This window comes from Marmota marmota, unplaced genomic scaffold (assembly GCF_001458135.2).
Source record: "Marmota marmota marmota unplaced genomic scaffold, marMar, whole genome shotgun sequence".
Taxonomy (NCBI): Eukaryota; Metazoa; Chordata; class Mammalia; order Rodentia; family Sciuridae; genus Marmota; species Marmota marmota.
In genome coordinates, this window is record NW_026000051.1 from 98,279 (window position 1) to 126,182 (window position 27,904).

The 27,904-nt window shown below is 57.4% G+C and overlaps 1 protein-coding gene across 7 annotated transcripts in view; it reads left to right on the plus strand.

Moving 5' to 3' along the window:
- The window catches only part of Ralgds (ral guanine nucleotide dissociation stimulator), a 43,145-nt gene extending 20,245 nt beyond the window's left edge, over positions 1–22,900 (plus strand). For 2 of the 7 annotated variants that reach the window (XM_048812809.1, XM_048812808.1), the window contains exons 2-18: positions 11,230–11,340; positions 12,192–12,385; positions 12,872–12,967; positions 13,756–13,964; positions 14,169–14,530; positions 15,196–15,411; positions 15,677–15,780; positions 16,171–16,255; positions 17,607–17,675; positions 18,114–18,200; positions 18,601–18,633; positions 18,792–18,946; positions 19,132–19,227; positions 19,514–19,715; positions 19,864–20,106; positions 21,025–21,139; positions 21,878–22,900. In XM_048812809.1, coding sequence (XP_048668766.1) covers positions 11,230–11,340; positions 12,192–12,385; positions 12,872–12,967; positions 13,756–13,964; positions 14,169–14,530; positions 15,196–15,411; positions 15,677–15,780; positions 16,171–16,255; positions 17,607–17,675; positions 18,114–18,200; positions 18,601–18,633; positions 18,792–18,946; positions 19,132–19,227; positions 19,514–19,715; positions 19,864–20,106; positions 21,025–21,139; positions 21,878–22,053 — 2,553 coding nt within the window. In that variant the 3' untranslated portion in view covers positions 22,054–22,900. Of the gene's footprint in view, positions 1–2,253; positions 3,329–11,229; positions 11,341–12,191; positions 12,386–12,871; positions 12,968–13,755; positions 13,965–14,168; positions 14,531–15,195; positions 15,412–15,676; positions 15,781–16,170; positions 16,256–17,606; positions 17,676–18,113; positions 18,201–18,600; positions 18,634–18,791; positions 18,947–19,131; positions 19,228–19,513; positions 19,716–19,863; positions 20,107–21,024; positions 21,140–21,877 lie in introns of those variants that run through there. The other 5 variants (XM_048812805.1, XM_048812807.1, XM_048812806.1 and 2 more) reach the window with 5 other exon arrangements.
- Positions 22,901–27,904: the final 5,004 nt, after the last annotated feature.

Consider the following 27,904-nt stretch of genomic DNA (forward strand, 5'->3'; position numbering starts at 1 on the left):
TCTGCTTGCTTCTAGCAGGTACCCCAAGTGCAAGGGACAGCATTAGCCTTGTGCTCAGGCCTTCCCAAGGCCACTGGGGCTGCACACAGCCACCACCCTCCTCTGACAGCACCGTCTGGACATTAGGACTCACATTCTCCCAGATGTCCACTGCCGGCGCCCAAGTGGGGCCACCAGCCTTTTCTGTCCTGGGTACAGAGTGAAGTGTCACTGCCTTGGCTGGGGTCTGAAGTCTGTGGCCCTCTTTAAGGCTGCAGGGAGTTTAAGGGGCATAGGAGGGTCAGTCTCCAGTTGAGCCCTTCTTGTTGACTGTTATTGTGCATAAGTCCAAACTGACATGAAAACAGAAAAATGACATAAAGACACTCAGCTTTAACAGCCTGTCCCCGTTTCCCACCATCCCGCAGTGGACAACATTTACAAATCCCAGGCACATCATTCCAGTCACAGATACTACAGTACGTGACTCTAATAGTAACCACAGTGCCATTATCACACTTAAAAATGATTATGTCTGATGACCTCAGATATCCAGTAGTGTTCAAATACAGTGGTCACTCCTTATCAGCAATTTTGTTTTCTATGGTTTCAGTGTCCCAAGGTCAACCAAGTTCCCAAAAAATTAAACAGAAGATTCTAGAAATGTAAAACTGAAGAGTTTTATATTTCATGCTGTTCTAAGCAGCATGATGAAATCTCTCACTGTCCCTTCTACCCACTGGAACATGAAATCATCCCTTCATCCACTGTATCCACACTGTATACGCCACCTGCCTGTTAGTCACTGAGCCGCCTGGTTATCAGATTGATGTGCAGTATTGTAGTGCTTGGGTTCAGTATTGTCCTCAGTTTCAGTTATCCACTGGGAGTCTTGGACGGTATCCCCCTTAGATAAGGAGGGTCCATTGTAATCACAGTTGTCTCTCTCTCTCTCTCTCTTTTTTAAACTGTTGCCTTGTTCAAATCATGATCCAGAATCCATGTCTTGCATTTGATTGGTGTCACTTCCCTTCTGCTAATGTATAGTCGTCCCTCCCCCCCCGGGTGTATTTGTTGAAGAAACTGGTTGTTTGTCTGTAGAGGTTTGCACAACCTGGCCTTCGGAGGTTGCGTTCTAGTGTGCATCTAACATGTCCCTTTGTCCCCTGTGAGCCCCTCAGATGTTGGTTCCATGCAGAGGCCTTTCTGGATGCTTTGGGTTTTGGTAAGCACATGTGCATGGTGCTGTCCTTCCATTGTGACAAATGCTGTCCTTGTCTCCTCTTTCAGATGGTCCTGTCCTTGGTAAGGGATCTACTTCTGAGGAGAATTCTGAGGGAGGGTGTGTTCACGTGAAGCCTCGGGAGAGGGTCTTGTATGCAGGAGGTGCCCAGGGAGTCAGCCTCTAATGGTGTGGCCACATCTCAGGCTGCAGGGGTGAGGCATTGGGCACCCATACTAGGCAGGAGCTTCTGTTTGCTGCCTCAACAGCTTCTACCCCTTAACAAAGGTGACTTCCTGGGGCAGACGGGAGTCACAGGGTAGGAAGGGAGCTGGGCTTCCCTGGATCTTAGGGTGTGTCTATGTATGCATCAAGAACCATAACAGGCTCACCAGAGGGGAGCTTTGTAAAATCCGCAGACACCAGCCAGAGGGACTGGCTAGTAGACGATGGGGACCCCTGCATCCATGATGCACAGGCAGGTGGTGGGCCAGCAGGCGGTCAGGCCAGCCGTTGGGGGATCCTCCCCCTCTCCAGCCTCCTTGGGCCACCCCACCCAAACCTTCAAGGCTGGAGGGGTGGCAAGGCCAGGTGCATCAGGACTCACTGGAGGGGGCAGGGGCTCACCTGGGGAGAATGAGTTAAGAGAGGGGCAGGCGATCAAGCCAGCTGGGCAGGTGCTGGAGCTCAGAGAACCTGGCTCAGGAGCAGGTGGGAAGAGGCTGTGCCCAGGGCCATGTGCAGGTCCCCAGTCCCTCCTCTGATGTGCCCACCCACCTCACCCTCCATGGAGGCAGGACTGGGATGCTTCCTTAGCAACCTCTGGGGATCTGAGTCCCATCTTAACTTTTTAAAACAAAACACCATTTAATACACATACCTGGTTACAAAGACATTTTAGAAAAACTAGAAAATGTAAGAACACAGCCCCACCTGGAAATAACCAGCCATTCTGTGGGGTCACAGGGCTAGGGTGGCTTCCTTACCTCACAGCTCCAACAGAAGTGTGGGGCTGGGCACAGTAGGTGCGCAGGGAGTTCTTGTGGAAGGTGTGCTCTCGCCTGCTCTCTCCTTTTACACATAGAGAAACAGGCCCAGTGGTTTGGGACAGTTGTGGAGAGGTGGTTGACATTGCAAGGGCTGCTGACAGAGATCCCCACCTCTGTGAAGATGGCACAGGTGCGAGGAGGAGACTGAATGTGAGGAAGGAACCCATTCATTCACCCATTCTACACGTGTTCTCCAAACCTGGCCTGGTCCTGCTTCCCTCCTCCCTGCCTGCCAGAAAGAATAGCTGAGGCTCCCTGGCTCTGCCAGGGAACTACTGCCCCAGTTCCATGAATGCTCAAGCCACCAGCGGCTCCAGCTGACCTGGCTAGGGGCCAGGGGCTCTGCCAGGCATCTGTAGCTCTAGATCCCTCCCTCCTTGGGTATTGCAGGCCTCAGCCCCACTCTCTGGTTCTGTCCCGGATCCCTGGCTGCCCTTCCACCTGGACCCCTTCTGGGGTGGCCATAATACCCAAAGGGGCTAGACCTTTTTCTAGAAAGGGTAGGGCACCGTCCTCCCTCAGCTCCACACCACACAGCCCAACGCTGCTGTGTACCGAGGCCACTGCCACAGTTCCACTGCTCTTGTGAGCACATAGCCACGCCACGCTCAGGCATCGGCCCGGTGCCGCACGTCATGACCCAATGCCATCCTCCCAGCCGCTCTTTGAGGAAGTCGTTCTCGTTACCCAAGTTTTCCAGATAAAAGAAACTGAGGCTCCGCGCTCCGCGAGGTTAAGCAACAGCGGGGGGCGGGGGCACACTAGGGAGGGGCTTCACTGGACTCGGAGGAGCTGGGCTGACCTCAGCACACCTTGGCAAGACGCATCTCACGCATGCAGCACACCCACTGCGCCAGCGCGTACGCGCACCCGCGGGCCGGCTCCGCCGAGTGCCACGGTGCTCTGGCACACGCGCCTGGTCTGGCCGGCCCCGCCCCTCGCNGAGCCGCTGTTCCCGGGCTCCCGGCGAAGCCGCAGTGTGTGGGACGCGGTGCGCCTGGAGGTGGGCGTCCCCGACAGCTGCCCGGTGGTGCTACACAGCTTCACGCAGCTGGACCCAGATCTGCCGCGCCTCGAGGTGGGTGAGCTGTGTCTCTCAAGGGAGGACTGGACGGCGGCCCAGCGTCCTTAGCTGGCCACCTCCCTTCACCGTAGGTGCGTGGGCTGGGGGTTCCTTTTGCAGTAACCCCCTCCTCTTTCCATCCCCAAGGCAGCAAGGTGGGCATGGCGGCTGCTAGCACGCCTGTCTAGCAGTTCAGGTCGAGACCTGGGTTTGCTCAAGCCCAGTGTGGCGACCCCAGCTCCCACAGCTCAGATAAACCTTTTCCCTGGGCACTGTCACCTTTTTATGCCTGTGGCCTGTGATCTTGCCAACCGCAGGGGCCTGGCCTGCTAGGGCCTCCTCCACATTGGTAGACTTCACAGTGCAAGTGCCCAGCAAAGGGTTGGGGTGGCTGAATCCTGTAATCCCCAGGTGGCTAAGACTGCAGGGGCCTTCTGGAGCAGATATGGGTCTGGCCTCCTGGAACCCATCAGTGCTGCTCAGCAGGCAGGGGAACAAGGCGTGGTTAGCTGGTCTACAACCTGTGGGACCATGTGTCTAGGCAGTGAGAGGACAAGACCCTTGACCAAGGGTGTGATTCATTTGAGCCTGATTAGATAACATGCCTGCATCCTTAATCCACAAGGATTTGGGAGGATTCAGAGAAGGGGGCTCACTCGCCCATCATGGATTAGAGGAGGAGTACTGGGTGAGGGCTGGCACTCCTGTTTCTAATGTGCCCAGAACAGGGGCAGGGCACTGGGACGGTGGGTGATGTCCTCTGCCTCAGCCTGACTGCACCTGATGTGCATCAGGGGTAGTGGAATGAGAAGCAGCCCCCTCACTCCTCTGCCTAGACAAGGCCTGGACAAAGCATGTTTTCTTGCCCAACTTGGGAGCTCTGTGGGGGAACCCCAGGCCCCGGAGAACTCCATAGCTTGGCTGGTGTTCAGGCTAGGTGAACACTGTGCTGCCAGACCCCCATCCACCCAGCACTCTTGGTCCTCTGTCAGCTGGAGCAGGACCCCTGGGAGCGTGGGGGTGGGAGGCCTGACACCAGCCCAGCACTCATCTGGCTTTCATTACATCTGGCAGTGCCTGGGGCTTTGTGTGCTGGGAGGGTCTGGCCAGAGTGCTCGCAGGGGCTGGGCAGGTTCCTGACTGGGGTAGGGCCCATTCTCTCTGACTCTGTCCATCTGCATCCCTGAGGAGCCCCGGGAGAGGCAGAGCTGAGCTCCATTCCTCATGGCTGTCCACGGCTCGTCGCTCTCCCTCCCTGGGCCTCAGCACTGAGGTGCAGCTCATAGCTGCTGTTTAGAAATCAGAGGGGAAGCTTCTGGCTGGGGCAGGAAAGCCAGGGTCCTGGCAGGAGAGGAGGCCACTGCCGGAAACCAAACACAATGACCATTTAGCATGGGCCTGGGGAGGGGGTGGGGAAGTCCCTGTCATTCCTGCCAACCCCCCCCCCATCCTGGGGCTGATTTCCTGGTGGCTGCAGTGTGCCAGAGCCAAAGCAGCCCTGCTCGAGGCCACTGTCCTGTCTGGAAACCACCAGGCAGGCTGCTTCCCGACTCTTCCCACCAAGCCTCTGCCGGGCTTCCCCTCGCAGGGGTGCCAGATGTCCTTGCACATCTGGGCATCCACCTGTCTTCTTGACTCTTAGCCAAGACGTCAGTGGCCCAGTCTGACCTGTGCCGTTCCATGCTTTCTTGAGGCCGCCAGGTCCAGGCCCTACCTTGAGGCCATCGTTGCTTGGTCTGGCAGAGGAGCGTGAGGGTCTGCAGCACCTACGAGCTGTGGGCAGCGGAGGAGGTGGGATAGCCAGTCTCTGGCACTTGGGGCCAGGTGTCCAGGCAGTGAGAGGACAGGGCCCTCGGGCCCAGGATGCAATTCATCTCTGCCTGATTAGAAAGTGTGTGACACCCTTTGTAAAGGTTTGGGAGGATTCAGAGAAGTGGGTCATTCCCGCAGCCTGCACCAGACTTCAGAAGGCGCCAACCCCACTTCCAGGAGCCTAGGGGCAGAGAGGTGAAGCCCCTGGCCTGGTCACACACGCAGCCAAGGGAGGCAGCCAGGACTCGAACATGGGCTGTGCCCCCTGTGGGTGCCTGCCATGTGCAGGAGATATGGGGATCCTGTCACCATAGGGCAGAGCTGGCTGGAGGACCACGACCTGGGGGCTCCCAGGGCTCCCAAGGACTGCAGTCAGTGAGGGGCAGAGAGGGTTGTTTATGTTCCAGAGGAAGGTGAAAGTGCTGCAGTCCAGAGGACCCTGAGGACAGGTTCTGAAGGAGGCAGTGCCTCCTGGGAGGCCCTGTGCTAGGTCATTTGCATGCATTTTGTCCTGTGGGGTCAAGACTATTAATAGCCCATTTGACAGATGAAACAACTGATTAGACTGCAGCGGGCAGCAAGCTGGTGGAGGCAGAGGAGCCCCGGGAGCCTTCCTGGGAGGCCCAGGGCAGGGCCCCGGCTTCTCCCCTCCCAGGGCTTCTCCCCCATGCTCCCCTCCTTCCCCTGCTGTCTAGCCAGCTGGTCACACTGGGCAGCTCTACAGCTCAACCCCAGGGCTCCTTAGTACTGCCACTGGAGAGCCAGGGGCACAGTCTGAGGGCCCCTGTGTACTGTGGTCTTCCAGGAGTCTTCCAAAGATCCAGTTTCATCACCCATCTAGTTCATGAGGGGACTGACAAACCACAGGCCCCCAGGACCCCCCTGTTGGCTCTTACTTTGCTCCTTGGGGGACTGAGGAAAAGAGGAAGGAGGGAGGCAGGTTGGCTGGCCTGGGTCCCCTTTCCTGCTCCAGGTTGAGGACACTTGGGCATGCAGGGCTCTTCCCAGGAGGCGTAGGGTATTCTGGAGATGATGGCCTTGTTGACAAGTTCAAGAGATGTCGGGCAGCATGCAGGCAGGGCAGAGCCTGACCCTCAACCAGGAGGTTGAACAGAGTTTCCAGGCCTTGCCTGTGTAGCAGGCAAGAAGGGTCCAGGTAGATTTTTCACTGCCCATAGCAGACGGCCTCTGGAAGGAGCCAGTGGGGGGGTTTCAGGAGGCTGCGCCCAGGCAGTTGAGGACAGGCTCCCAGAGGCTACTGGTCAGCTGCTTAGATGGCTCCCACAGTGTAGTACCACCATGCCATGGCCACCTTGTCCCAGGGCTGGGCCTCCAGCCTCACAGGCCCAGAAAAGCCGTGTTCCTAGAGATGCACCTCCAAGGTGCAACCCTCCCCAGCCCCACTCCAAGAGATGGAAGTTGAAAACTGCCACCTGGCATGGAAGGAGCTGAGCCTTCAGCAGTCCCAGTTCCCCCGGGAGGGAGAGGGTGAGTGCAGGGACAGTCCATGAGCAAGGCAGGGGGATCGGAGCCTGTCTGGTGGGCACTGGGTGTTGTCAGCGCTCCTCCTCTGAGGTCTAGAACGGGGCACTCGAACACCAACCTGGCGCCTTGGAGCTGACCTACTGCTCTCTGGACCATGGTTTCCTCATTTATAACACAGACATGATGCAGGTTCATCCCCCGGGGTCCCGGTGAGGACGGGTGAGGCAAGAGGCCTGACGAGCATTCTGCACCGTGCCTGCCCCAGTATCAGAGCTGGACAAGCAACAACGGCCACAATTAGGTTTTCTGAGCAGGTGCCAGGCGAGCAGCCGAGCCTGCCCAGTGCCCTGGACTCCTGGGGCACACCACCTGGCCCATCAGCATGGAGCCTCCCAGTCCTGGGCTGTGGTCCTGTTAGCCCTTCTCCCGGTGTCCACAAATCTCCATTCAGAGGTGCAAGTGTGAAGCACTGGCCTAGTCACGCTGACCTGCAGAGTGACCTGAGGGAGCCCTTCCTGTCTCTGCCCTCCTCCACCTGTGCATGACAGGGGCCCGGGCCCTGCTTTAAGGTTGTAACCGTGGTCAGAATAGCAACCAGGCCTGGGTGTGTCTGCACAGGCCAGGGTTCAAATCCCTGTCCTGGCTGCCGATTCCTGGCTCCTGACCTGGGCGCACCCCTGCCCAGCTGTTTCCTCATCTGTCAGGTGAGGTGCTGGGAGGATTAGATGCAATGAGGGCGGGAAGGGCCTGGCACCAGGAGTGCCCACGTGTGCTGGACACTGTGGTCTGTGGTGGTGGTGGTGATCTGGACCTTCGGTCCCCTTGCAGTCCTCCTTCTGGCCCTGGTGGTTTGTTGCCTGACAGTCAGAAGCTGGCTGTTAGCAGACAGACAGAAGCGTGGACACTCAGTTGGAAGGCTGGTCTCCCTTACCCCACTGGAGGCCTCTTTAGTCTCCAATGCTAACAAGGCAAGTCATGGGGCCCAGGCTGGCAGAGAGGGTCCTGGGATTGCAGGACAGTCTCTTTGGGGGTTCGGCACAGGCTGGTCACCAGACTTCAGTGTCTGGGGTCATGGAGCTGCCTCATGGCCTTTGCAGCCATGGGCCCAGCTCACTTGTTGCCATGGCAGCCAGGCACCCTGTGTAATGCCCATGGAGGCTCTGTGCTGGGGACTGGAGTGCGGCTGACCCCACATCCCTGCTGAGGTCCTCTTCATGCCCTGGGCCTCGGAGTTAGGGGCAGGCCCAGGGTGGAGGGTCATGATGCTGGGGTCCCCCTCCCTCATTGGGACTGAACCAGGACCCGGATGTGTTCTACAGCCCGTCCCCACCCACCGGGCCTCTGTCTCCAGGCCCATAAAGTGAGGAGGGTGTCTGGCCACCGAGGACCTGGAGAGCCTGGCATTCTGATACCTCTGCTCTGTTCTGGCTGTGGTTGCTACGTCCCACTCAAAGGCTAAAAGTCCAGGAGCTGCCCCAGCACAGGGGTCAGGCAAGGTTCCAGAGCCTCGGGGGGCCTCACACAGGCTCCCTGAGGTTTTCCTGCCCAGGGTTTATTGCCAACTCCTGGGGGCTGTGGCGGGTCAGGTGCTGCCCCCCACACGGCCAGGCCATGCCCTCAATCCCACCCCTCCGTCACCTGTGGGAGAGCTGCTGTTTTCCCCATCCACCAGACCTGGCTGGAGTCAGGGCTCTTTGTGAAGGGTGGCATTCAGGTCTGGTGGGCCCTGGGGCAGGGCCTCGTGTTCCCAGAGCTTCAGGATGCTGACTAGAGGCTGGCCATGGCTCCAGGATGGCCCTGATGACTCGCTGGCCCTGGACAGCAGCCCAGGGGTTGTAATGGGGTCCCTGAGGGTTTAGTGCCACCTGCCCAAGTGGAGGTGACCTCTCCAGGTGAAGAGAGGAGACAGTGATTCAGGCTTTGGCCTCCTCCCTGAGCCTCAGCCCCCTGCTCAGCCAGACCTCCTTAAGAGAGCCCCATGAGGTGCAGGCCCAAGGCGCCTGGGAACCCCTGTTGGAAGCTTCCACAGGAAAAGCCGTTGGAGCAGGAAACTGAGCTACAGGGCTGAGGTGTGTGCAGACGTGAACCCTTGTGGGGAGGACAGAGCTGAGGCAGCCGTGGCTCCCCTCGTAGCAGCCATGATTCCACCTACAGGGAGTCTGGCTCGCGGGGCTCAGCCGCCACAGCTCCCTCCGGGACAGCTGGAGATACAGCTGGTCAGGTGACATACTAACCACCAAGGCCCTTGTTCTTCTCCCTGTCCTAAGGGCCCTGGTCTGTGCCCCAACAGACAGGAGATGTGGGGGCCCTGTCTTCAGGGCCCCAGGGCACCGCTGCCCTGTCCACTGACCCACATCTGTTCTGAGGCACAGCTCCTGACTGGCTTCTAGGGCCCTGGGGACATTGCGCATGCTAAAGGGAGGACAGGAAGATTGTCCCCTGAGGCCACAACAGCCAGCCATGTGGCATTCTTTCCTCCCTGGTCGTCTGCCCTTGGGGAGGCATTTTCTCTGCCTCAGCTGTTTACTGGGCCACTCCCCTCCTCTCCCTCCCAGATCCCTGGGGGCTTGGGCTGCCCACGTGGGCTCTCAGCTCTGCTAGAAAAGGATGGCCTGTGGGTGCCTGGTGGCTCAGAGGGTCCTGGGGACAGATCCCAGGGCTGTTGACTGCTTTCTCTCTGTGTCCCTGGAAGAGGCGTCAGAGCAGGGAGTGGAGGCCCCGCGCTGCTGTCTCTGCTGGGTAAAGGGGGTGAAGGGGGTAAAAGGCCCAGCGTTGCTCCGGCATCTGCCTTATTCCTCCTGGAGCTCAGGGTTAGCTCCGCAGGGGCTGGAGCAGCTCCCCATCTGTGCCCCTGACTGGTGACACCCCTAGGGCAGGCATGTGTGGTGCTGACTTGCACCCCCACCCCCCACCCAGCTGACAGGAGAGGCCCCTTGGTTGGGGGAAGGGCGCAGGAATCACATGACACTGCACAGGGCCAGGGCCAGCTGCTGGGCTGCCAGCCGAGGCCAGTGGCTTACTGAGGAGCTGCTATTTAGACTTGCTTTGGCATGGCCAAGGCCACCTGGCCCTGCTTCTCCTGTGGGTTGGCCGACCAGATGCTGATGGAGCCCATCTCTGAGACCTGCTATGGACTGGCACTGTGCTGGGTTCCTGAGTGGTTCAAGTTCAGTGCACCATGGCACGTGGGTCCTACATGAGATCCTCGAGCTGTTGCCCTTGATGGGTGCTCAGATACTGACTCCCAGCTGGACCTGGTATGGCTAAAATCCCTGGAGACTCCCCAGCCAAGTCTTGACCTCTTAGGATCCCTGAGGAGACAGGGTGGTCGGGGCCCAGGACCCCTGGCCTCTGAAACTCGTCTCCTCCAAGGCAGTTTTGTGTGCAGGGAGGGAGAACATCTGTCTCATTTTCCTGAGACGGAAAGGAAGTCCCCTTCAGCAGGGAGGAAGAGGGTCAGGAGGCCGTGTGATGTCCACAGCTTTCTCTCTGAGGGTGGGCAAGAGTCACAGGGCCCGGGTTCCAGCACATGGTGTGTGGGCCTTAGAAGGGCTGCAGAGGCAGGCCAAGGAGCTCTTTCCCATGGGTCCTCCGGCTCCACGCCCACCTGAGCCGTGACTTTGGGTGTACATGGCCATGTGCCAGTCTCACTTCCCAGCTCCTCCCTCAACCCTCAGGGTCAGCCTCTAGTCCCTGCTCCCACCACAAGCTCACCCCTTCCCTGGACAGTGGGGTGGGCGCTGCCCTGCCGCCGGGGCGGCATGGCTAAGCAGGATGCAGCCCCCTGAGCTAGCCCGCCCGGTGGGCAGAGTCTGCTCCTAAAATAAAAGCCTTTCCTTCTTGCCCTGGAGCCTGGGAGCAGTCAGAGGACCCCACTTTCTGCCCCAGCCAATATCCCATGTTTAGGGGGTTCTGTGGACCCCAGCACCACCACGTCTCCCCCGCCATTCATATCCACCACGCTCCCACGAAGAGGAACAGAGATAGGAACGCCTCGCCGCCCACGTGGGCACAAGGGCATAAATGAGCAGAGGGGAAGGAAGTGGCCTGTGACATAGCCCTCAGAGATGCCACACACCTGCCCCAGACCCATGCTGCTGACCCAGGGCTGGGCCAGGAACAGCTTTCCACTATAGCTGGGTCAGCTGGGGACCCCAAGTGGGGTAGAAGAGAGGTGGGAGCAGGATGGCTGCAGCACCCCTGTCCTGAGGAACTGCCTTCTTGGGGGGCCACAGAAGCAGGGCCTTGGGGTCCTAGCCACTGTTTACCTGAGGCAGCTCAGTGAAGGGTCAGCTGCTCCTCTTAGCGGTACCTGCCCATCTATGAAGTGGTCAATTACAGTGCCCATCCTGGAGAGAGGATGGAGCGAGAGATGGCCAGTCCTGAGCAGCTGGTTGGGCGCTTGGGAGCCCAGGGGCCCATTGTCCACACCCCAGGGTGTTACTGGCTGGGTGAGAAGGGGAATGTGGTGCAGCAGCCCCTGTCCTGATGTTTTTATTTTACCTGGAGCTGGAGGTCTGCGTGACCACGCATCTGTGCCTCCTCTTGGAGACAGAAGGCTACTCAGGCCAGGCAGGCCCCTAACGTCAGGGCCCGGCTGCCGGGCACTGTCTTTGCAGAGCTCCACGCAGGAGATCGGTGAGGAGCTGGTCAATGGGGTCATCTACTCCATCTCCCTGCGCAAGGTGCAGCTGCATCATGGGGCCAGCAAGGGCCAGCGCTGGCTCGGGGTAAGTGTGTGCCAGGGTCTCCACTCAAGCCCAGGACACAGATCCCGAACAGCAACTGTGCCAGGCTCCTTCCCAGAGCCACCAGGGCCCTATCCCACCTGAGAAGACTCTGGGCCTTTGCTCCCCATCCCTCCCAGGGCCCCCCAGCACCTGATCAGGTGCCGAGGCCCTGATTATAGCAGCCAAGTGTGGGAGAAGATGTTCTCACTTCTGTCCCACCTCTCATCAGGCTGCATCGTGTTCCCAGGTGTCCCCACAGCTGTCAGCTGACCTCACTGCACCTTCTCCCAGCCCTGCATTCGTATACCTAGTGCAGCTGTCCTCACCTAAAAAGCACAGGCACAGCTGTCACATACGCTTCCTGCACGTCACCACCTCACAGAGCACATCCCCAGGCCCCTCCAGGTCAATGAGGGGATGTGACTCAGTTCCTAAGTCTCCAGAAGGGAGGCTGCAGCTGTTCAGCCCCGTACTCCTGTGTCTGCTTCTGTGCCATGTGGCGACCTCCCTCTGCGACCGAGGGAACACCGCCTGTGTGTCCTGACAGGCTGTTCCCCTGCCCTAGGACAGTCCCATCTTCTCTCTGGATGGGTGCTCCTTAGGACTCCCTCGGAGAGGCCCACCATTATCTGAGGCTGTGAACGTCCCTCCTCACACTGGCCCAAAGGAATCAGTAGTTGTAATCACTCCCACATTTCAAATTCTACTTTTAAGGCCAAGACTCCTTTTCCTCTGGAGACCCTCCTGTCCCAACTCTGGCCACAGCTGCTGAGTACTTGGGAGTTTGGCCTAAGCTCCATCCACTCTGGAGGCTTGTGCTACCACAGACTGCCCCTCCCTTGTCTGCCCAGGGTGAGAACGAGTCGGCGCTGAACCTCTACGAGACCTGCAAGGTGCGCACCGTGAAGGCGGGCACGCTGGAGAAGCTGGTGGAGCACCTGGTGCCCGCCTTCCAGGGCAGCGACCTTTCCTATGTCACCGTCTTCCTGTGCACCTACAGAGCCTTCACTACTACCCAGCAGGTGCTGGACCTGCTCTTCAAAAGGTGAGCCCCACCTCCAAGCCCAGAGGGACTCGGCGGGGTCATGGGAACGCCTGCTCCTGTCTGAGCCCCAGTTTGCTCTGGGGAAACGCAGGTACTCAGAGCACCACCCTTATGAGTAGTGAGGACCAAGTGGCATGAGTCTGAAGTGCCTGCCCAGCCTGGCGCTGTGAGTGCCCACCCAGGGCTGTGAGTGCCCCTCCCCCATGAAGAAGCTCGCTGCCTGGGGCAAAGCAGTTTCCCCATTTGTAAAGGAGGGTCCAGATTCCATCTGGTTGGGGGGACTAGATGTAGCCACAGCAGGGACCCCTGGGGTATTGGAGAAGCAGCTGGTTGGGCTCATTCATTCAGTGAACATATATGCAGTGCCTGCTGTGTGCAAGTACATTTCCAGGCATGGGCATCACCTGGTGAAAAGAGCAGGGAGACCCCTGCGGTCCTGGCCCCTCCTGTCGGGGGTCAGCCAGTAACCCTAGACGTCATAAGCAGGTACGGTAGATGTGACGCCCTCACGGCCTCCCCTAGATATGGCTGCATCCTGCCCTACTCCAGTGAGAACGGCGGACCTCAGGAGCAACTTAAAAAGTGAGTGAGCTTTGGGTCAAGGGAGGGCTTCTGTCTCCAAAGTGGGGGCATCGGAGGCTGTGCCTTGGGAGGGCCAGGCAAACACTAGCTCCCACTTTTGATTCCCGCTGGCAGGCTGAGGTCTGGGGCTTTGCCTGCAGGAGGAGGACAGAGCTGTGGGTGAGGTCCCAGGACCCCTGGGAGCAGAGGGGAGGCTGGGGCCCAGAGCTGGCCTGTGGCCATGCATCCCCACCCTGGCCCGGCCCAGCCCAGCCCAGCCGGGCCTGCCCACCTGTCCTGTGTCAAGGCTGGACTGGAGGGCTGGGGAGCAGCTGATCATGCTCAGCTCCTTGATAATGGGTTCTCAGCTGGTCCCCAGGGGGACTCAGTGAGTGCAGGGGACAGGCCGTGCCCTTCGGGAGACAAGACCCACACACAGCTCACAGAAAATGAGGTTGCGTGGCAGCAGGAGCCACAGGCTGAGGTGTCGATGGGGCCCTGTGAGTGCTGGAAGGAGGTGGTGGAGTGTGCATTGGGGAGTGGGGTAGGAGGCAGACAGAGGAGTGTCAGGCTTCCCTGGAGACCTTTAAGGGGAGTTGGTCTGATCGTTGCCCCAGGGCTCCCTCTAGTGGAAGATCTTTGTAACCTGGCCTGGTGACCTGTACAGCCAAAGGGGCTTGGATTGGACTGGGTTGGACTGGCCTCTAGAGGGACAGGGGAGGCGCAGGAGCCCAGCCCCATAGGAATGTGAGAGGCCATAGGGTAAGAGAGGCCAGACCTCTGATGGCTGCTCACCCTCTGGTCCCCAGCGCCATCTCCTCCATCCTGGGGACCTGGCTGGACCAGTACTCGGAGGATTTCTGCCAGCCTCCGGACTTTCCCTGCCTCAAGCAGCTGGTGGCTTATGTGCAGCTCAACATGCCTGGCTCGGACCTGGAGCGCCGTGCCCACCTTCTTCTGGCCCAGCTGGAGGACCTGGAGCCCAGCGAGGCTGAGCCCGAGGGCGAGGAGACCTGGGGTGAGTGTCTGAGGGCACATGAGGAAGCGTCAAGCTGGGCACCATGGAGAGCAGGCTCCAGGGCTGGCGCTGGGCCAGAAGCAAGGATGAGCCTTGCGGGTCGGGATGCACTGCAGTCGGGGAGGTCGTCCTGTGTGGGCTCGGGGTGTCTCTGTCTTTGGGCAGGCTCAGGCAGGCAGTCATGTTGGGTCTGTGCTCCTGTAGCTCTAGCAGCAGCTCCAACTCCAGAGCTACAGCCAGAGCCAGCTCCAGAACCAGCCCTGGCACCCAGTCCAGTGGCAGCACCAGCATCCGCTCCAGAGCTGCAGCCCACAGCACCAGCCTCGGAGCTACAGGCAGCTCCAGCACCCGTTCTGGATCAGGAGCCGGTTCCAGCACCAGCTCCAGAACGGGAACCGGCCCTGTCACAGACTCTAGAGCCAGAGCCCACTTCAGCACCCACGCTGTCAGTGGAACCTTGCTGGCCTTCGCCTGTGTCCACGGAGAATGGGCTGAGCCAGGAGAAGCCTCACCTCTTAGCATTCCCTCCTGACCTGGTGGCAGAGCAGTTCACGCTGATGGATGCAGTGAGTGGCTGAGTGCGGCTTGGGCAGGAGGGAGTGGCCTTCCTTCTGTCCTCAGACGCACAGACCTGCCATCCCCTGCCCCAGAGCTGTGTTCCGATCCTAATCCCGGCTCCACCTGTGCAGAATACATGCCCTAGGCCCACTCCCTCGGGGCCATGGGACACCCCTGCTTCCCATAGGGTGACTGTACAAGGACACAAGGAGACAGGACACAGCTTGGCGGGCCTGACCCAGGGAGGACAGGTGTTCACTATGGAGCCCCCAGGCCCACAGGTCACCCAGGGTCTGCCCAGGAGGCCTTGCCAGCCTCAGCACTTATTAGGCACCTGATGTGTACTGTCCTAGCAGACTCTGGGTAAAGCCCAGTTGGGCATGTGAACATGGAGGGTAGAGGGTGCCTTGGGACCTCAGGCAGAAGCCTCTTCCTGATACTTGGACAGAGACTGGCAGAGAAAATGCTATTTTTGCTTTCCTGCCGAGATTTCACCCTGGGTTCCTCACGTGCAGGGTGTCCTCGGTGGTCAGGGAACAAAACCCAGGGATTCCCACAAGGTCAAGCCACATCCTCAACTTCCTGAGCTCCAGCCCTGACCACAGGGCTCCAGTCCAGGCCTGGGGGACAGTGGTCTGCAACACAGGTGGGTGACCCTGACCTTCCTCCCCAGGAGCTGTTCAAGAAGGTGGTGCCCTACCACTGCCTGGGTTCCATCTGGTCCCAGAGGGACAAGAAGGGCAAGGAGCACCTAGCACCCACTATCCGTGCCACCGTCACCCAGTTCAACAATGTGGCCAACTGTGTCATCACTACCTGCCTTGGGGACCGGAGCATGAAGGCCTCAGACAGGGCCCGGGTGGTGGAACACTGGGTCGAAGTGGCCAGGGTATGTGGTGAGAGGAGCCCAGGGACACCTCTTCACCTTTATCTGCTCTCAGAATGTGGTGTGTAGTCTGAGCCCCTGCGTGGACCCCAGGCCGCTCCTCCCCAGGGCCATGCTGGCCTTGAGTCTGCCTGGGCACTTATTCCCCCAGGGCCCCAGTCATCCCTCAGGGACTCCCCTGGCACCATCTCAGGGGCTGGGCCAGCCCAGGGGTCCAGCAGGAGTTGGCAGGAGCTCCAGGCGTGGCTCACAGAGTCCTTGTCCCCAGGAGTGCCGAGTCCTGAAGAACTTCTCCTCTCTCTACGCCATCCTCTCTGCCCTGCAGAGCAACGCCATCCACCGCCTGAAGAAGACGTGGGAGGAGGTCTCCAGGTGGGCGCTCTCTCCAGGAGCTCGGTGAACTGGGGCAGGCATGAGCCCTGAGGGCGGGAGCCCTGGCGGGCGCCGCGGGTCTCAAGACCCATCAGCATTCTGCATCAGGCCTTGGTTTCCTCCTCCGCCAGACCCCAGGTGGGGCCTGCAGGGCAATGCTCAGGTTTTTACCTGTAACCACAGAATCTTTGTCCAATTGAAATCAGAACAGGTGAAAACACTGCTCAGCAGAAATGGGGATGGGGTCCCCCTTGCGCCAGCCAGGAGCTCCCCTCCCCAGGCTGTAAGGCCCTGGAGCCCATCTGCAGCCCATTTTCCCAGGCAGTTGGAAGGCGGTCACACCCCTCCCCACCCTTCCCAAGTGTCATCTTCTCTTCGTTCTTTCTACAGGGACAGCTTCCGAATATTCCAGAAGCTATCTGAGATCTTCTCTGATGAGAACAACTACTCCTTGAGCAGAGAGCTGCTCATCAAGGTCAGGGGGGTCCTGGGGTGGATGGAGGGGGAGACAGGCTGGGGGTCAGATCCTCATCAAACGCTTCCTTGAAAACTTCCAGTCCTGTCTCTCTGGACAGAGGGAAGAGGGTCTGTTTCGAGACAGGAGGACCCACTGTTCCTGAGGGTGGAGGAGTAGGCAGGGTCAGCAGGCCTGCAGCTGTCTGCTGGGATGTGGCCTCATGCAGGCTGTAGGGTGGACCGAGGGGGAGGCTTCCTTCCTCGAGCCACCCAGGCCCCTGCCACCACTTCTGCGTGAATGCACACCCCAGAGGAGAGGCCTGCCAGGAATGGGAATGTGCAGGGGGTGCCCAGGGCCAGTGAACCAAAGGGGCCGCCAGGCTTGGGTCCTGACATTCAGACTCAAGAGGCAGATCTGGCTGCCCTGGTGGCGCTGGGCTCTGCTCCAAGAGCAGAGGCTGCTGACAGGTCATAGAACCCTCAAGAGGTTGCACATTCCTTGGAGCAGGGGTAGGTGCCAAGTATCCCACCTCAGAAGCCTCCCTATAAAGGAGAAAGCAGAGTGTCTCCACCCCAGACCCCTGGTCAGTGTGCGGTGGCCCCCAGGAGTCCCGAGCGGAGAATGACAGCTTTCTGCAGGGGAATGTTGCCAGGGCCCCGGGGAGACGGGAGCCACTTAGGGGCTGGGGCAGGCAGGAACCCAGACACCTTGTCCCTCTCCCCACTTGAGGTTCAGCTCAGCTGGAGACCCTGGGCATGCAAGCTAAATCAATGAGGAGTAAAGAGAAAGGCTTGTTCTGTGGGACAGGGTGGCCCAGGGCCCCTGGAAGGGACGCTTTCTAGCTAGGTCAGGAAGAAGCATCCCACATTGAAATCCCCGTGTGTGGCATGAAAGCAGAGTGTCGGGAGCCTCGTCAGTGTTCCCGAGGGAAAGACAGAACCCCGTCACTGGCCAGAGAGATGTGGACAGCCTGCCCTCCAAGCACCAACCCCCATGGGCCTCAGTTTTCTCATCTGGCAAATGGAAGAGTACAGATGCCAATTCACGAGGTGATGAGGCTCAAGAGGAAAAGGAACATGTGGGCTCTGAGCAGACTGTGCTGCCGAGGGCGAGTCGGGACAGCACCGGTGCCAGTAACGTGGCACCGAGCCCTCTCTGCCCCCTAGGCAGGTGTAGTCCTGTTCCCACTTTGTAGATGAGGAAACTGGCACAGAGAGGCCAGGCTGCCAACTCAGGGTCCCCACTAGTGAGTGCTGGAGCAGAATGCCAGGGGCAGCAGGAACTTGGCACCAGCCCGTGGGCCCAAGGTCAGGGGTATTGATGGATGAGGGGCAAGGGAAGGCTCTGACCCCATCCTCCACCCTGGCAGGAGGGGACCTCCAAGTTTGCTACCCTGGAGATGAATCCCAAGAGAACCCAGAGGCGGCCAAAGGAATCGGTGAGTGACCATGCCCAAGGCCAGGGAGGGATATGGGTGCTGGGGGAGCTGGAGAGGAAGGGGCTCCCTACTCCTTCCCTCCTGTTGCCCCTGAGTCCCCATTGAACCTGATCTCCCCTGGACCCAGGCGGGGCCACGCCCTGACCAGCTGGCATCATGGGGGATGAGCTGAAGCCCCAGACCCAGGGTCTGGCAGAGTTTTTGGTGGGGAGGGGTGATCAGGAGTCATATAACCTTGGGCATCTGCCACATGCCAGCCAGGGAGGTGCACAGAGACAGATTGGGGTCCACAGAGTCTAGGAGGGGGACTTGGGACAGAGGTAGCTTAAGGTTCCCAGACTGCTCCCAGTGGGAGGCCACGTGGGGTTAGGGTCAGGCTAAGAAGCCTTCAGGGCAGGGCCCCAGGCCTTACTTGTCACCCCCCACCCAATGCCACAGGGTGTCATCCAGGGCACCGTCCCCTACCTGGGCACGTTTCTCACTGACCTGGTGATGCTGGACACTGCCATGAAGGATTATCTGTATGTGAGTGAGCCCAAGGCCGGGGGCAGGGCAGGACTGGGTTGGGGTCCTGGGTCCCAAGGCTTGGGAGGAGAGAGCCCTTGCTGGCCCCTGAGCCCGCAGTACTGCTGAGAGCTTCGTGGTCCCGTGCAGGGGAACGCGACACCCTCCTGTGTGCCACAGGCTGCCTGGCTGTGGGGTGTGGACGGAATTGCTCTCGGGTAGCTGTGGGCATGAGTGAAGGTCAGGCAGCCTGCGGTGGCCACGATAGGGCCTCCTCACCCAAAGCCTCGGTCTCCGTTATCCCCAGAGCCTGTGCCTGTGCAGGTGCCCCGTCCCCTGGAGGCTCTCGTGGGGGGCAGAGGCAGGAGGCCTTAAAGGTGGAGGGCAGCTCCCTGAGGGATGCTGGTTGTCTGTCTTGCAGGGGAGGTTGATCAACTTCGAGAAGAGGAGGAAGGTGAGCATTACATGTTTGGTGACTGAGAAGGGCGGGAAGGAGTCGGGTCTGGGCTGGCTGCCAAGGAGTGGCTGTGGTTCAGAGAGGGTCCTGGAGGGGCAGAGGGACCCAAGCAAAGTCCCAGAGGGCAGCCCCTGCCTTGCCCTGTGCCTGGACAGGGCCCCTCACCCTCCTGTCCGCCCCTCGCCCAGGAGTTTGAGGTCATTGCGCAGATCAAGCTGCTTCAGTCAGCCTGCAACAATTACAGCATCGCGCCCGCGGAGCACTTTGGGTCCTGGTTCCGGGCCATGGAGTGGCTCAGTGAGGCCGAGAGGTGAGGCTGGGCAGGAGCTGGGGACATCGAGGGTGGCCTGGACTGGCTCCAAAGAGGTTGGGACCTGAGATTTTGGTCAGTGTCGGACCAGGAGGGCGGTGGCCCCCAGGTCCAGCTTCTGGGGAAGTCCTGGGAAGAGGCCCGCATGCAGCTACTGGTGGCCTCAGCGCCGTCCCTGTCTGTAGCTACAGCCTGTCCTGTGAGCTGGAGCCCCCGTCTGAGTCTGCCAGCAACACCCTCAAGACCAAGAAGAGCACTGCCATTGTAAAGCGCTGGAGCGAGTAGGTGTCCGACCCAGCAGCCAGGGCCAGAGGAGCTTCAGGGCTAAGCCACACAGGCCAGCACTGGACTGCACCATCTCTGACCACTCCTGTGACAGCCCCGGTTTCCTCCTCTGGGAACCAGCGCTTCCGAATGGTCTCAGACGGCTGTAGGTGGGAGGGGTGGGTCCTGGTGATTGACCAAGCCTCCAGCCAGTACCCCCTGTACAGAGTGCCTCAGGGGACGGGGACAGGGTGGGATGTGTCCCTCACGAGGGGCCTCGGGTAAGCCAGCCGTGTCGTCCAGCCGCCAGGCCCCCAGCACAGAGCTCAGCACCGGCAGCAGCTCCCACTCCAGGTCGTGTGACCAGCTCAGGTGTGGCTCCTACCTCAGCAGCGGGGACATCACAGATGCGCTCAGCGTGCACTCGGCCGGCTCCTCCAGCTCCGACGTGGAGGAGATCAACATGAGCTTCGTCCCAGAGTCCCCTGATGGCCAGGAAAAGAAGGTGCCCACCTGCCCGTCCCCCACCCTGCCTCCTGGCGCGAGCGTCCCCACCCCTCCCCGCATCCACCCGAGGGCCGGGAAATCCCTCCAGTGGCCCTCCAGGTGCCCCTCCGGGTCTGGGCTTCTGCTGATGTCACCGTCCACCACAGTTCTGGGAGTCGGCCTCCCAGTCCTCCCCAGAGACCTCCGGCATCAGCTCGGCCTCCAGCAGCACCTCCTCGTCGTCCGCCTGCACCACGCCCGTGGCCGCCACTCGCACCCACAAGCGCTCCGTCTCGGGGGTCTGCAGCTACAGCTCCTCCCTGCCGCTCTACAACCAGCAGGTGGGCGACTGCTGCATCGTCCGCGTCAGCCTGGACGTGGACAACGGCAACATGTACAAGAGCATCCTGGTGAGCCTGCTGGCCGGGGTGGCCCCTCGCGCTCACCCAGCCAGGTGGCAGACGTGTTGAGCACCAAGGACCATCCCAAGCCCTCCTGGAGTCGATGTTCTAGGGGTCAAGAGGGGAGACAGGAGTAAGAAGAAGTGGTCAATGCCAAGGGCTTCATCCCAGGGAGTGGAGGGGAGGAATGGGCCCACAGGAGCAGGGTCTGGCCTTGACTTTGCTCAGGAAGGAGATACAGCTCTGGAGGCTGGAGCAGAGGAGGCAGCAGTGACTCTGGGTGCCTCCGTGGGGCACTGGCTGGTGGAGGGGCAGGGAGGGATCCAGGCCAAGAGAGTGGGGGCAGCCACATGGGGGCAGCCACGGAGGGGCCAGCAGCGTCTCTGAACCCAGAGCCAATGGGGTCTGCCCGTCCAGGCCTCTGGCTGCAGGGAGCCGTCGGCCACCTCTATCCTGCTGGGGTCAGGCATGCCAGGAGGTATCCTGGCTGTCAGTAAGCACTCACCTGCATGACCTCTGTCTGAGCCCTGCCTGTGTCCTGGCCGCCTTCAGGGTCCAGGCCTCCGGGCCTCTGACCTGTGCCACCCACCCCCAGCCTCCAGCCCAGAGCAGACCCGGTTCTCTTGGGTTGGATTAGAGGCCATCTGCTCCCCAGATGTGTCAATCTTGTTATCCCTGGGGTTCACACGGCTCCCCAGGGGACATGCGGGACACAGCAGTCTCTGTTGTGGGAGAAGGGGGCTAGGAACAGCGGGGAAGGACCACGCTTCCTTCCAAGGAGGCCACCCTCAGGGAACCAGACGGGATGAAAGTGTGAGCCCCTGCTCTGAGAGCGCAGGAGACTCTGGAGGGTCCCTGGCCCTGCACTCTGGGGGGGGGCCGCTCTAGGGCCTGTGCCCTGAAGGACTGTCCCCTGCTCTGCCCCAGGTGACCAGCCAGGATAAGGCTCCCACTGTCATTCGCAAGGCCCTGGACAAACACCACCTGGACGAGGAGGAGCCCGATGACTACGAGCTGCTGCAGATCATCTCAGGGGACCGCAGTGAGTGACGGGATGGCCGGGGTGGGGGACGGGTAGCACCACTCCTGCCCCAGGCCACACAGTGCCTGCCCCAAGGCGGCCCTGGACACATCCCTGCCAGCCTTAGCCCAGTCAGCAGCGACACCCATCATCCCCGCGGGTCGCATTCTAGACCCTCTCCCCGCACCTCGCACCACTTTGGTTTGGTGCGCAGGATTGGGGGCGCCCCTGCCTTACGGAAAAGACTGAGGCCTGGGGAGGCCAGGACTAGTCAGAGCCCCACGACTCGGCCCAGCAGGATTGAGAGCAGGCTCCAGGCCAGAAACGACCCAGAGGAAGGACTTGCTGGCAGCCTGGGTCCCGTGGGGTGCACAGGGGGCCTGGGATGAGGCCTGCTGTCTGTGGTCCTTGGGGCCATTGTCGGGAGCACCCGGGAGAGGTGCTGGGTCTGCAAAGCCTGCTCTAGGAAGGGTCAGGACCACAAAGGCAGCTCTGTGGGCGGCGTGGGGTGACCCGTTGCCAGCTCTAGGCCCAGCCGCCGCATTCTGGAGATCAAGACCCTTGTTAAACAAGATCCCATCAGGGCCTCAGCAAGGTCTGTCTTCAGGCAGAAAGCCTCCAGGGGGTCCCTGGTGGTCCTGGAGCTGGACTGGGGGATCTCAGGCCTGTGGCTTAGGCCTGTCCTAAAGGAGACTCAGGTAGTGGATCCTGTGGGGACCTGTGAATACCATGACCACCCCTCTGCCCCCCTCTCACCAGAACTAAAGATCCCTGAAAACGCCAATGTGTTCTACGCCATGAACTCTACCGCCAACTATGACTTTGTCCTGAAGAAGCGGACCTTCTCCAAGGGGGCAAAGGTCAAGCACGGAGCCAGCTCCACCCTCCCTCGCATGAAGCAGAAAGGGCTCAGGATTGCCAAGGGCATCTTCTAAGGACATCTCCCTAGGGTGGGCTGGCCAGTGGCTGAGCACAGAGATGGGAGTGGCTCAGGACAAGCAGCCCCCTTCTACCCACCTGCCAGCCCAGGCCACCCCCAGACTCCAGTTCACCTGAACCTCTCCTGCTGCCGGGATTGACACCTGCCAGTTGACAGGCTGACCTGGCCTCCGTGGACCACCCGCTGCCTTAGGTGCCTTCTGCTCTCTGCCACAGAGGACTAGCTGACTTTGGCTAAGAAGCGCTGCCAATGGGCATGGTGCTCTGCCTGCCCCTGGCCACTGCCCTCTGTACAGTTCCTGACACCTTCTCAGGTGCAAGTCACCACCACCTGTGCCCGCGGGGACCCCAGGGCGCCCCTCACCCAGCGGGTCTGACCACTGCAGTTCTCTCCTGGTGCCTACAGGCATTCGCCTGTGACCATCCTGGGGTCCCGGCCCCTCCTCCCACCACTCTAGCCTTTCTCAGGCTGCACCAAAGAGTCCATCTCCAGGGCCAACTGAGAGTAAGGGTGTCACCCACCACACAGCCCGCCCGCCCTGGGAGCGGAGAGAGAAGCCCTCTCATGGGCCACACTCTTCACCTGGCAAGTGAGGACAGCTCCATTGGCGTCGAATCTCCTGCCACTGAAAGTGCCATTCACCACTGCATCCTGGGCTTTACGAGACCACGTGAGGCGGGGTTTGGGGGAAGGAGGGCTTGGGGGGAGGGGGAGGGGTTGAATATTCGTATAAAAAGCAAAAAGCAAAAAAAAAAGTTTACTGATTGGGTTGGGGCAATATTTATTTGTTGTAAATAGAAAATGCTAGACTTGAATATTATATTAAAATTCTGTTTCTACTACAACCTGGTCATTATGGTTTTGTTCTTTCATTGCCTGTATTAACATAAATGGGACAGACTTTCGCATTTCATGTTGAAATAGGAAATCTCACGGGATTCTCAGTTTATTCTTTGTAGATGTAAGAAGGGCCAGCCGCTCTTCTGAGGCATGCTGAAGGCAACATGTGTAGCGTACATGGGGCACACATTCATCTCAGTCTCAGTAAGCTGGGTCGTGTGCTGAGGGGCCCCTCAGAACTCCTAGGACTAGAGATCGGGGTGTTTCACAGAGTATGGAGCAACCTCTGAAATGTTGCTGTCTACAAATAGCATTTGCAACAGAAAATGGCAGAGTAGGAAGCTCCAGGGTTCAGGCTCTCCAGGGAAACAACCGTCAAGTTGGGGGTGGGAGGGGACTACTGAAATCCCCTGCTTTGGAACACAATCAGACACAGTGACCAAGCAAGACACCGCTGAGATTCAGCAGTTCAGGAAACCTCCATCACAGGTGACCCCAGAGACAAAGGAACAGAAAACTGACAGACTGCACACAACACGGAATACAGTCCTCACAAAAACAGTCTGCAAGAGTCACAGTAGAAACAGGAGACAGCCTTCCACGAGCCACAGAATCAGCTCCTGGGGAGGGACCATCTGCTTTTCAGAGCAATCCCATCATAGTACTCAGTGTTCAGTTTTCCCCAAATCACAAAACATACAAAGAAAGGAAAATATGGTTCACTTGCAGGAAGAAAAATAAAAAGGCTTTGATAGAAACTATTCCTGAGGAATTAGTAGCCAGAGACAGCACATCCTTGCATTAAATATGCTCAGTGAGCTCAATGAATCATGGACCCCAAATCAGTGGATTATGTATGAACAATGGGCAATTCAATAAGGAGATAGAAACGATAAAAAGGAGCCAGTTTGAAACTGCAAACTATAATGACCAAAATGAAAAATGCACTGGAAGGGTTCAACAGCACATCCGAGTAGGAAGAAGAAAGAGTCAGTGCACTTGAAGATAAGGCCCTTGAAATTCTTCTGTATGAGGAGCAGAAAGGAAAGAATGAGGAAAACTAGGATGCCAAGTGTTTGAATGCACATGTATTTTGAATAGTTTTTTGTAGTGTATCATTTTGATTCTCCTTTTCCTTTATTTCTTTTATTAACTTTTATTCAAATTCACAAATTCGCTGGAGTATGTAAATAGGCATACCTGATAAGTTCAGTAAGTTTCAAACTGTAGATTCAAAGAGATCCACACCAAAACACACTACAGACAGATTGTCAAAAGAGAAAATCCTGAAAGTAGGAAGAAAAAAGTAATCTGTCATATACAAGGAATCCTCCGTCAGGTCAGCAGCCAATTTTAGTCTAGACACAGTGGAACAACATGACCAAGATGTGCTGAAAGAGGAAGCAAGACATCCTTTGAGAATAGAAGAGAAATTGAAGATGTTCCCAGATGAAAACACGTAAAGAAGACTGTTACTAGAAGAGGTGCCTTACAAGAAATGCTTTTAGTCCTTCAGGCTGAAATGAAAGGCTTAGACTGTGACCCAAAGCCATTAAAGAAATAAAGAGCCGGCAGAAGCCACCAATAGGTGACCAGAAAAGACAGCAGGATTGCCCCTCGGCCTTAACTCTTCCTTTACATGTGATTTAAAAGCAAAAGTCATCAGACTGATTATGAGTCCATGTGAGTAGACGTAGATATGTAGTCCGTGAGAATAACGATATAAGGGGAAGAATGGAAATCCATGAGGATTTGTGTACTGCTGACACTGAGTTGGTATTGAAAAGAGATGGTTAGAAATCGTGATCCCAAAGATAACCACTAGGAAAATGACTAAAAGAAGTAAAGGAAAAGGAGAAACAAAATGATACACTACAAAAAAAAAAAAATACATCCACAAATACATTCACATTAGAATACTTTGCCTGTTAATTACAAAAAAACAGAAAACTGAAGGGACTGGGGATGTAGCTCAGTGGTAGAGCATTCGCCTGGTATGCCAGAGACCGTAGGTTCAATTCCCAGCGCCACAAATAAATAAATAAATAAAAACTAAGTCCATAAAAAGCAGTATTTCAGGAACTGAGCAAAGACCATATTAGACATACAGAAAAAAAAAAATAGCTAAATGGCAGAAGTGAGACCTTCCCTCTCAATACTTGCTGTAAATATAAATGGGTTAGATTCTCTAAAGGGCAGAGATGGGCAGAATGAGCTTTAAAAGAAAAGCATGCTGTATTCAAAGAAACTTACTTTGACGCAAAGATAGGAAAAGATATTCCATAATAATAGTTTATTTTAATAACAGCTATAATATCAGGTAAAATTTTATGTCAGAAAGTAGCAGTAGACGAGGAAGGTTAAGAAGGTCTGTATATACCGATAGAAGTCTCATCAAGAAGATAAAATTGAAACATGCACAACTAATAACATGCACAAAATATAAGAGGCAAAATGGACATAATTGAAGGGAGAAATCCAGACTGGGAGACTTCAATGCCTCACTTCCAATATTGAATAGAAGAGCCAACCAGAGGTGGATGAGGAACAGAGGTCTTGAGCAAGATGATGAACCCTAACCCTTAGAGGACCTAAGCGGCCGCAGAGGGTGCGTCCTCTCAGATGCATGTGGACAGACACGTGTGTGAGGCCAGGAACAGCGGGTACGTCTAAAGGATTGACGCATGCCGAGTCTCTTTCCAAGTTGAGTGGGAGAAACGAGAAGTCAACGGCAGAAGGAGCTGGGCTGATGGTGAATCTGTAGAATTCAAACAGCACGCTTCTAAACAACCAGCAGGTCAAAGACAAGATCATGGGGAACCCCATGATGTCCTGCAAGTAGGAAAACAACAAAAGCACTGCTCAGAGGGAATGGAGAGCTGTGAACACCCACGGTAAAAAAGGAAAGATCTAAACCAGCTTCAATGGCCCACACCTGTGATCCCAGTGACCCAGGAGGCTGAGGCAAGAGGATTACAAATTTAAGGCCAGCCTCAGCAGTGTAGTGAGACCCTGTCTATAAAATTAAAAGAAAAAAATAGGCTAGGGATGTGGCTTAGTGCTTAAGTATGTGCCCTTGGGTTCAACCCTTGATACCAAAAAAAAAAAAAAAAAAAAAAAGAAAGAAAGAAAAAGATCTCAAGCTAGATGAAACCCAGCAGCTCAGGAGGCTGAGGCAGGAGGATCACAAATTTGAGGTCAGTCTCAGCAATTTAATGAGGCTCTAAGCAACTTAGTGAGATTCCGTGTTAAAAAATAAAAAGGGCTGGGGATGTGGCTCAGTGGCTAGGTGGCCTTGGGTTCAATCCCTGCTACAAAAAAAAAAAATCTAAAATCATAAAATCAGGGGCTGGGGATGTGGATCAAGCGGTAGTGCGCTCGCCTGGCATGCGTGCTGCCCGGGTTCGATCCTCAGCACCACATACAAAGATGTTGTGTCCGCTGAGAACTAAAAAATAAATATTAAAAAATTCTCTCTCTCTCTCTCTCTCTCTCTCTCTCTCTCTCTCTCTCTCTCCTCTCCCACTCTCTCTTTAAAAAAAATAAATAAATAAAATAAAATCATAAAATCAACTGCAAAACAGTATGGCTTAGAACAAAAACAAAGACCCCTAAATCCAAAGCTACAAAAGGAGGAAAATAATGAAGATTAACCAGAGACAGAAAAGAGAAGAGCCACAGAGAATCTCAGTGAAACCAAAAGTTGGTTCTTCAAAAGGAACAATGACATCGACAGACCTTTAGCTAGGTTAACAAAGAAGCGGAGGACTTGGATCACTCAGCGGGACGGGAACACACACGGGACACCAGTACCCACTGGGCAGAAATGAGGAGGCCCACGGGAGTCCTGGGCACCGTTATGCCCCAGCAGCCTCCAAGGGCAGGTGGTCCAGCCACACCCAGGAACAGAGGGCCCCTCAGGCCACAGAACCACAGTGAGGACGAACCCGAGAACATTGTGATGGCCTTGAAGAAACATCTGGAATAGGCGGATTCATGGGGACAGAGAGCAGAGTTCCAGGCCATGGGAGTGGGGAACGGGTGAGCTCATGGTCAGTGGCCACGGAGCTTCTGTTGGGGCTGATGAAGAATTTTGGAACTAGTGGTGTGATGGTTGCTCGCCGTGTGGGTAGATTAATGCCACGTAACCCTTCTCCTGAATAGAACTTTTGTGGCTTGGTGGGCGGTGCGCACTTCAGTCCTCTGGAGTGAGGTAGGAGGATTGATGGAGCCCATGAGTTTGAGACCCGGCTGAGCACTGCAGTGAGATGCCAGCTCAAAAAGTAATAATAATAATAGCAACAGCACTTGCAAGGACCACCGTTCCTGACCCATGCGGCTGCCCTCCTACAGCGGAGGACGAAGCAGGACATTCGACACTTGTCTGGCTGGCTTTCTCTGATCACCAAATAGGAACTTGTGGAATTCAGCACCAGGTAGGGGAAGTGGCACAGTCAGGCTTACAAGGTGGCGAGGAAGTCCCCCAGGAAGAGGACCAGCCCGTGGCGAGGGACTTGCCTCCTCGGTCCCTCAGGCCCTGGCACCTTTCCCTTACATGACAATCCTCTGGAATCCTTGCTCCAGACCCCCAACTCCTGTCCCTGCTGTTTTGTGTTTGGGGAGAATGGCAACATGCTGCTGAAGGCCACAGTGGCCTTCCACGCACCCTGCCACCCACAAGTCAGTCCCAGCACCCGCCACCCGTGCACCACTGATTGGACCCAAAGGGCCCCAGACAGTTGGGCCCTCTGCCAGGTGCCTCCAGGGCTTACCCTGGCTGGGGCTCCCGGGAAGCTGAGAGCTGGGTGCCGATTCCTGCCAGCAAAAGACCCCCATACTCCACCCCTGCCCCTGTCCCTTCTCTAAAATGAAGATCAGACTTTAAACATTCTGCAGCCTGGCACCTGACCCAGATGACCTGTAGCATTACTCCAAATGCCTGTTGCTATTAAGGACGACTGACAGCCCCTCCTCCCTTTAATCTTGAAGCAAAGACAGACACCGGA